The following is a 9,524-nucleotide window of genomic DNA, read 5'->3' as shown; positions in this document are numbered from 1 at the left end:
TTTTTTTTGTCTAATAACGAGCCTTGCCTCAGCAGGTTGGCATTAAGTAAGGACCCAGGGATTACTAAAGGTGTTGGAGAAAGGCCAAATAGCTAGTGTGCACTGTTGCCCACCTATCTCTCGGGCTTTCATCAGTCTCAGCCACATTGCCATTGTCAGCTCCAGAGTAGACCATTAGTGTAAAGTGTGCCAGGATCATGTGGCTCATCACCCAGTCTTTCTGGTTAGTATCCCTAACAGAGTGCTTGGAGGAGTCATTGGTTTGAAAAAGGAAAATAGGGCCTTCCTGTATGAAAGAGATTTTTACTGACATGCAGATGTACTTTAGAGTTAGCATTTCTACAAAAGGTTCTATAAACAATAGAAAATTTCTAGCATGAAGTCATAGGATGTTAAAAATATTACAACATAATAAATACAACTACATCCTCCATAGCCCTCAGCAGACAGGAGCAGGCAGCAATTGAGTTTGGAGGGAAATACTGAGATCACCTTAACAACCTGGAGACCCCAAGCACCATGCAGCAGGACGGTGGCCTTATGCAGCTGCAGACAGTGACCTCGACTCTAGTTGCTATTTCCCAGCTCTGACTGCAACTTTACCATGCATGACTGTGTCCCACACAAGGTCAAAGTTGGGGCTGGGTGTACAGTGGGCCTGTCAGCATACAGACACACAGGTCACATCTGCCTGTCACAACAGGCAAGGCTAGGTCTCCCCCATCTTGCTTTGCTTGCTCGGTGCCCTTCCCAGGGACCTTAAGAATTCAAGTGTTGGCTATGACTGGGACACCCTTTGCTCACAGACCACAGAGATTTTCCCAAGGCACCTGGACTTGGTGTCCCAGGAGGGACACTGTCTACTCTGGTCAGAAGCCCACTTGGTCTAGATTACTTTTATATGTTTGGTGTCAATGGACACTGGGGAAACCCTCGAGGGTCAATCAGAAAGGCAAGATGTCCATTTAAGGAACAGAGCGTTAGACTGAATACTGCCCAGCTCTTGTCCCCCGCTCCGACTTTAGCAATAGCCTGTACCATGGGTCCCACCAAGTGGCCAGATTCTTACTTTAGATTAAGATGGGAAAACTGGCCATAGACGGGTCAGCATGTAGCACCTAGGCCAGACATGCCCCTGGGAGTGGAGAAGGATCCCTGTTAGCCCAGCAGCAAGGGGCTCAAGTGGGACCCCTATAGTCCAAAAGAAACTGGCTGAGCCTTTGCACACACTGTCAGTGGGGCTGGGCACAGCACTCCAGTCCTTCCTGTCTGCGCTGCTGCAGCTGCTTTGGGGAAAGGCCATTGTGCTCTAGCTTTTCTTGGAAAAGCCCAAATTGCAGGTTGACTGCCAACTCCTGGGCCACCTCTCTGGAATGGTGTAGGTTCCAACACCCTATACTTTAGTAGGATGACTTAGGCCCTCGTGCAGGACCCACTCTGCTCCAGCTGGACCTGGATCTGAGCTTCTCCAGGCTGACTTGGTGGGAAGTGAGGCGGCAGTGCAAGGAGGGCCTAGAGAATAGCTACACAGGGGGAAGAAGAGATGACAACCGAGGCCGGAGGATTCCCAAAAGCTTGATTCAGGGTTCAAAGATGGTGGCCAGTCCACCCTCCTCACTGTCCAGCACTTCTGTCTCCAGCATTGGTTTGGGTTTTTTGAAAAGCCAGGGAAGGTTCTTAATGTGAACTTCTTTTCGAAATTGTTCTCCCAAGGGTTTCTGTAGAATACAAAAAAGAAAACTGATACTGAGTCCAGGCTGTGAGTTAGAGATACTCCCCCCACCCCCAGAACAGTCAGTGACTAGTTGGTTTTGAGTCTACTCACAACAGGCATAGACAACAAGCAACTGTGTGGGACTGCGTGCCCTAACGGATGCACGACTTACCCCAATGCAGCCAGCGATGAGGCGTTTGAAGTGGTCCTTCCGTCGTTTATCAGCTGCTTTTTGAAGGGAGGGGTTTAAAAGCTTGCAGTCAAACTGGTCCAGAGACTCCTTGTTTATTTCAGGGATCTGTTCCATCACTGCTCTTATCTCTAGGTACCTGGGGCGCTGGTTAAATGGGAATAAATTCTCTGGATGGAGGTTTGGCTTGTCACCTTCCCCATTCCACACCACACCCACTTCTTAGAGGCAGCACAAGCAGTATGGCAGATGCCACAGCTCAAGATTCTGGGAGCAAGGTGAAGTGAAGTGGCTAGGCTGCCAGCCATCCTCCACTTACCAGTGCCTCGTATATCTGGAAGGCCAAGTGGACCAGGGAAGCCATGCACCCATCGTGCTGCCCATGCATCTGTAGCCCTTTCAGCACACTGGTGAAAAGCCACGTGACAGCGTCTGCGAGCAGGGTCCCAGACATCACCTGGGAAGACAGCTGTGCTCAGGAGCCACGGGAACCTCAGAAGGGCCCATCCGCCAGTCCTCACACTCACTCACTCCCCTAGCCTAACTTTAATCTTCAGAGAGGGAAGGACAGGGTCTGAAGAGCCCCACCATGCGGTCAGGACTCTGTCTCTTGCTATCCTGGAGGGGGTGGAGCCTGACTCAGCAGGGCAAGCCTCTAATGGTTATACCAGCCCTGGTTCTGGCCTGTGCTCTCTGCCATGCTTTGCCTGTCATGGACTGGAACCCTGAGACCCCTTAGTTCAGCTAGTCTCTGTTAGATGAACAGTGTCACAGTAGTACAAAAGTAACCAACAGGATCCATGGCTATGATCTCAGCTACTAAGAAGACTTGCAGGCTGGCAAGGTCAAGGCTTGCCTGGGGATGGAGTAGTGAGCTCAGGGCTAGCTTGGGAAACTTAGTCAGACCCTTCCCTCAAAATAAAAAGGGAAAGGGGGGAGGCAGAGGCAGGTGGGTTTCTGAGTTCAAGTCTACAGAGTGAGTTCCAGGACAGCCAGGGCTACACAGAGAAACCCTGTTTCAAAAACCAAACCAAAACAAAACAAAACAAAACAAAAGGCACAAGGGACTTGGGGCTGTAGCTCAGTGGTAAAGTGCTTGCCTGGCATGCTTGTTACCTGCGGTCCATCCTCCAAGCCCCACAGAGAAATATGGGGAGTAAGCACACCTGTTTGAGGAGGGGCCAACAGAGCTGTGTGGTCGCCCGCTGGCAAGACAGAGTGTCCTTCCAGGTCAGAGAATTAAATGCTGTGATTAATAGTGCTGTACAAACATCCTGAACAGGAAAGAAGAAAGATAACAATGGGAATAAATCCGTTACCTCTGATTGCGTTATACACCAATTCAGGTCTATAGTCCCAGCAGCCAGCCTGGGCTATGCAGTGAGTTCCAGGCCAGACAGGGTGAGATTTTGTTTCTTTTTTAAAGAAAAGGAGGGGGAAAGGTTGGAACAGGGGGAGAAATAGCTGTATGTGGGACAGACAAAAGCTCAGGCCTACAGAGGCCAAATACCAGGAGTCTGCAGCAATGTACTTATGCATTTACTGAGAGCGTCGGCCCAGAGCACGGGAAGCACAAGCTGGATGAGAGAGGTACCGACCTCATGCTTCATGAGGCATTTGCCCAGGTCTGTGAGCTCCACCACAGACGAAGGGGCTACTTCAGTGGCCATCATCTCTTCGTCTGTAAATAAACAATGCAGAACATTAAGCACCATTCTTTTTCAGCAGAGAGGAATGCATGCACTGAAGGTCCTAGCTAGCTGGTATTGAGCAATGCTGCACACCCCTCTACCCATGAAGGCTATAGATGCTAGGCTAGGGTGACACACCTAAATATAGATATGGGTGATGCCAGAAGCACTACAGGAGCCTCTGGGTGTGAGTGACTGAGGACATTGGTATGTCACATGTGAGTGCGAGTGCTACCAGAGGATAGGAGCAGCAGCACGGTCCCTTCCCTGTGACAGCCTACATCGAGGGGGCGGGCAAGGAATAGACGATGCAAGGAGCTAGACTAAAAGCATTGCAGAGGAAGAGATGACAGGTGCTTGGGGACACGGTGTTTACAGACTGGACATGAAGACCTCTTGGAAGAGATACCATTGGAGCAGAGACTGGATGATCTAGCAGAGGATCATGTCACGGTAAAAGAAAACCACTTGGATAGAGGAAATGGCAAGTAGGGCAGCACAAGACTATCCCCTCTTTCTCTGAGGACTGAGCCACAGCTTACTCACCATCTCCATCCGCCGTGGGAGCGGCAGTGTGGTCGGCAGTCTTCTTTGACACACAGCAAGCCACTAGGAGAGAGCAGTTGCTAGGCTAGGAGAAGGTCCTACCTATCCACTCATCAACAGCTGCCTCTCACCAACTGACCTCAGGCCATTGCTGGCCAGATGAGGGTTGGTGGGAAGATAGTGTTCACAGAATAAAATCCCCTTTGGCAATATAAGGCGGTATTCTGAGGACCCCAAACAGACTGTGGGTCCCTCCTCCAGTCAGTTAGCTAGGGGGACATTACAGACCTCTGAGAATAAATGACCAGGGAAGGTCATTGATACATGCCCAACTACTTTGGACTGACAATAAATGACTAGTATTAAATTTGTCAACATTTCTGAACAAAGCAATTGATGTCCATGTCTAAGAATTAAACTCTTTCCTATCTTTAACAAGCTAGAAAGTTGTTGCCAACATTAATTCAAATTCTCATTTTGGATCCCCTTCTTATTTGGCATACTCAGTTCAGCTCAGACTGACTTAGGACTCTTAGCTTCTGTCTGGGTGGTGCCTTGTCATCCTGAACCTCTGCCTTTAGCCTAGTGTTTGAGGTGGCCGAGTGCGAAGCTTCCCGGGTCCCCATAAGTCACTTACTGATTAGGTCCATGACTTCTCGTGTTAGCATCCTCACCAGTTGTTCCTCCAGCATTTCCTGAGACTCGGGGTTGTCCTCTGCAATCTCATCTTCTCCACTGCAGAACCGAGAACCAGGGGACACATTTCGTGGGAGAGCAAAGGCGCCGAGGACAAGGAGAGTGGTGACACCCCCCAACCCCCCAGCCAGGCCATTTCTATGCTGTCTCTCCCTAGGTCTGAGTTCTGAAGATGTTATCAGGGATCAACAGCCGTCCACTGAAAGACATTGTCTCTTGTGACTCTTCTTGGTTGGAATAACAGAGGGCTCAGGATCATCATCCAGAATAGGGAAGGGGAAAGTCCCACAGAAAGGTTGAATTTCTTATCAGGTCACTCACTGGTAACAAGCTGTCCAGACAAACTGCCTCCCACCTAAGCTGGGAAGGGTTATAAACCACTGCTATTCTAGCCCTAGGATAGTCAGAACCCTGCCTGAGCCCTCTTCCCCTCCCCACTGAAAGCTGGCTGCTGGCTCACCCGCCAAGGAGGGTATTCCTTACCACAGGACGCTCCTCTGGTTGATGACGTGCCACTTCTGAGAAAGCCTCTGGAGGGACAAGACAAATGTTAGAATGGCTGGAGGATGTGGTGTTGAAGCTTATCACCATTTTCTTTCTTACTCTGTAGCCTAGGCTGTCCAAGAACTCACTACAAATCCCAGGCTTGCCTAAACTGGTGAGTGATGCTACTGTCTCAGCTTCCTTAGTGCTGGGTCTAAGCACCTACACATACCTACTAATGTGTAATTTAGGCAGAATTAATTACCCAGAAAGAAACTCCTTATGTCAACCTAAAGACATTTTCTGAACTGTAAATAAATTGTACCAAGGCCCAAATATTAAAAAATGAAATCTAAGCCAGGCAGTTGTGGCACACGCCTTTAATCCCAGCACTTGGGAGGCAGAGGCAGAGGCAGGTGGATTTCTGAGTTCGAGGCCAGCCTGGTCTACAGAGTGAGTTCCTGGACAGCCAGGGCTACATAGAGAAACCGTGTCTCCAAAAACCAAACCAACCAAACAAACAAACAAAAGAAAAGAAAGGAATCTAAAATAGAAACTTATAATTAATGTTAGTACCAACTTCTAATTTGGTCAAAACGGGAAAAAAAAAGAAGAGTTGAATTGTTGGACAGAGACATCAATTTTCTATGCTCAGAAGTGTTGACGAAGTCAGTACTTGTATTTTTACTGCCAATCCAAGGGAGTCGGGGATGTGCCAGTTACCTTCCTACAACGTCTCTCTAGCCTTGGCAGACCAAATACTATAAAAAGAAGATCTGGTTTCTGTAACCTTAACTCTGCTGATTGACAAGAACAGCATGTCTGCCATCTTTGCTAAAACAGATTAACCTACCGAGAAGTTCTGGGTCTCACCGGAAACATCTGATCTCTATCAAACTATCACTGCTTCATCCCAGAGCCATGAACCTCCAAGGAGAACAGTCCCTCGATCATGTCTCCTCACAGAAAGATGGAGGCAGAATTTGCACTAGAAGACAGCCATGGCAGCAAAGCTGCTAAGTTCTTTGGGGGCTGCTCAGTGCCCAGCAGCACCTCTGCTGGGGTGATGCCTCACAGCCAGCATGGCAGGGCTGGGAGAGAACTTTCAGAGCAGTCATGCACCTTTGTGTGTGCATTTGGTGTGTGGTGTTGTGTGCAGCGTGTATACATGTGTGTTGAGGCTGGAGATCAGTACCAAGCACCTCCCTTTATCAGTGTCCACCATAGTTTTTGAATCTCCCTGGACCTGGAGCTTATCAATTAGCACACGTCTGTTGGGCAAACGGGCTCCAGGGCTGAGGTTACAGATGTGTGACACCACAGCTGGCTTCCATGTGTCTTCTGGAGACCTACATTCATGTCATTATGCTTCGGGCACTTCACAGACTGAGCCATCTCCCCAGCCTGGGCCATGTGTTTAAGAGTGAGTTCTCGCTGGGTGGTGGTGGCACACGCCTTTAATCCCAACACTTGGGAGGCAGAGGCAGGCAGATTTCTGAGTTCGAGGCCAGCCTGGTCTACAGAGAAACCTTGTCTCAGACAAACAAAAACAAAACAAAACAAAACAAAAAAAAAAGAGTGAGTTCTCTTTGCCCGCCCCTTCCCTCACCCACTTACCATGTGGAGGTAGGTGAAAAGAGGTCCAAGGATGGGAGATATCAGGGTTTCATAGTGTTCTGGGGGACAGAAGAGCACGAGGGGCTTCACAAAAACACGTGCTGCCATGAGTTAAGGAGTTTTAGCACATGAGCAAATTGTTCTCTCTAGCCAACAGGCTGCACTACTGGCAGTCTACTACAGGGCTTTCAAGATGCCAAGAATATCCTATGCTAATAGGACAATCCTCTCATGCTTGTCCTAGAATCCCAAACTGCACAAATACTCAATTCTTTTGTGTTTCAGATTAACTGTCCTTCTACTAGCTGTCCATCCCAGGCCTGGGCTGTGGAAGACAAGATGAATGAAAGACATCCTACACAGAAGACTCTGAAAGATGATGGGATCTCGAGTGTTCTTTTCAAAATAAAGCACACAGCTGGGTGTACCAGCCTTCGTCTGAGCCCAGCCTGGAGAACAGTGAGATTGTTACTCAAAACAAAAACAAAATCAACCCAGGCATGGTAGCAGCCACCACTCAGCAGGCGAAGGCCACAGAGAGCCGTCTCAAACCCAGAGAAATACAGACATACAAAACCCAGTTGCTGGTGCATGCCTAGAACCCAGCATTTAGGAAGTTAAGGCAGGAGGGTAGGGCTAGCCTAGACTATATAGAGAGTCCCTGGCAAACCCAAACCATCAAAAAGAAGTACTAAAAAAAAGGAAATAAACTTTTTTTATATTTCTAAGAAGTAGGAAGACAATAATAATTTATCTCCAGAGAGCACCTCTGAGCATTTGTAAGACACCCCACCCTCACCCTCGCTGCCTTCCTGTTTTCCCTATCTTACTCTTTCTGCTGGAGTGGGATCCTGCTATACTTCCACCTACCGTCCCACCAGTTAGGTTTCCTCCCTCTCACTCCTGTCTCTAGTTTTCTGGCCTTCTGGGTTATTCAGGGCCATTTCAAGGATATGAAGCATAGATCTGAGCCGAAAGTCAGGAATATTGTTCAAGTTGACGAAAGCTGAACCAAGGAGCTGGGTAGCAAGGTCCTCCACAGTGTAGAAATCTTGCTGCATGGAAGGGCCTGCCTTCCCTAGGATGTGGTAACTGTAAGGCAAAGTCACTGGTGTTAAACTCAGTGTGGTATCACTAAGCCTGCCTGGCTGCCTCCCACTGTTTCATGAGAAAGAGGAGCACTAAGGTCAGAGCAGATGCAATCCTACTTCTCTAACTCCTGGGCCTCATTGTCATGCACCGACACAGTGGGCACAAACTTCAAGTCACAGCCAGGACTGAGGTGCACACGATAATCAAGGTGCAATGCAGGAACACAGGTTGCTCCCTTAGAATGAACACTACCATCAACTTCCCTTCTAAGGCTTGCCCCATCTCACCTTTACACTAGAATTCTCTATCAAGTTCTCTGTGTTAGCATCCCTACAACATGAGTGTCTAGGGAGGGAGCGTGGGGCAGAGGTGCTGGGTCTTTACCAGTTTTCATAGAGGATGCCGAAAAACCGCTGCATCCTTTCCAAAATAGTTCTATAGACAGGGTGGTCGTTGAATTCCAAGAGAGGCTGAGGTAATCCTACAAACAAAAAATGGGTTGGGAACATGCTTTTCTCAATGAACAGGCAGATATGTCTGTGAATACATGTGCTATATTACAAAGCAGGTGGCCATATATTCTAGTTAGTAGAGTACTAAAACCATTGTCAGGTTGTTAGACCTTCTCCTCTATCACCTTTCCACAGTGGGTATGAGACCCAGGTCCAGGCACATGCTAGTTAAGCTACATCCACCCAGTATCCCCTGCATCAGACATAGTTAGTTTTCACTAGTTCTTCAGGAAGGAACTTGTGAAACACACAGCTTAGGCCTCCAAACTGACACACTCCTAAGGACCTGCCTCTTTCCTTCTGAGCAGATTCCACAGTTAGGATGATTTTGCCATTTCTGTCTTTATCAAAGGTAAAAATGAGTGATTCTATCAGGGTAAAAATTAAGAGACATGGTTCTCCCACCATCACTATCTGCACACTAAACTAAAGAAGACTTCACTAGGGGAAAGCTGCTGGGAAGACTCACTAGTTAGAATGGAGGAGATGGACAGCCACCTGAGCTCTCACAGTACCCAGGGAGCCCCACACACCTACTTTCTGACACCTGCTGGGATGAACCCGACAGGGAGGTAAAGCCTTCTTACCTAGTATTGCCGTTTTTTCAGATTCAACTATATCCAGAGCCTTGGTGAAAGGCTCTGCCATTTTGGTTAGCATTTCCGGTGTATATAAAGTATTGTGAGTTCTGAAAGAAATAAGGATGTTATATAAACATCTGGCTAGTCTTTCACATAGATTCTCCCATCAACACATACTCCCAAGAGAGGCAACAAAAAGAAGAAAATAAAGATTGATGACTCCCCAGAGAAAGACACAGCCCTGAGGTGTTGATTACAGTCCAATGGTCCTCAGATGTTGGTTACATTGCATTGGTCCGCAGGTGTTGATTACATTGTAATGGTCCTCAGGTGTTGGTTGCATTGCACTGGTCCTCAGGTGTTGGTTGCATTGCATTGGTCCTCAGGTGTTGGTTGCATTGC

The 9,524-nt window shown here is 48.1% G+C and overlaps 1 protein-coding gene across 1 annotated transcript in view; it reads right to left on the bottom strand.

Moving 5' to 3' along the window:
* Positions 1–283: 283 nt before the first annotated feature.
* Positions 284–9,524, bottom strand: part of Xpo5 (exportin 5) — a 45,070-nt gene continuing 35,829 nt past the window's right edge. Inside the window, exons 21-32 of the mRNA XM_031348374.1 lie at positions 9,129–9,229; positions 8,414–8,510; positions 7,893–8,029; positions 6,938–7,035; positions 5,321–5,367; positions 4,779–4,876; positions 4,142–4,204; positions 3,503–3,585; positions 3,071–3,178; positions 2,224–2,361; positions 1,887–2,051; positions 284–1,718 (exon numbers count right to left, since the gene is read on the bottom strand). Of these exons, the coding sequence (XP_031204234.1) occupies positions 1,581–1,718; positions 1,887–2,051; positions 2,224–2,361; positions 3,071–3,178; positions 3,503–3,585; positions 4,142–4,204; positions 4,779–4,876; positions 5,321–5,367; positions 6,938–7,035; positions 7,893–8,029; positions 8,414–8,510; positions 9,129–9,229 (1,273 nt within the window). The 3' untranslated portion in view covers positions 284–1,580. The remainder of the gene's footprint in view (positions 1,719–1,886; positions 2,052–2,223; positions 2,362–3,070; positions 3,179–3,502; positions 3,586–4,141; positions 4,205–4,778; positions 4,877–5,320; positions 5,368–6,937; positions 7,036–7,892; positions 8,030–8,413; positions 8,511–9,128; positions 9,230–9,524) is intronic.

Source organism: Mastomys coucha, unplaced genomic scaffold (assembly GCF_008632895.1).
Source record: "Mastomys coucha isolate ucsf_1 unplaced genomic scaffold, UCSF_Mcou_1 pScaffold3, whole genome shotgun sequence".
NCBI lineage: Eukaryota > Metazoa > Chordata > Mammalia > Rodentia > Muridae > Mastomys > Mastomys coucha.
Note: the sequence above shows the minus strand (reverse complement) of the source record. Positions and strands in the feature narration are given on the sequence as shown.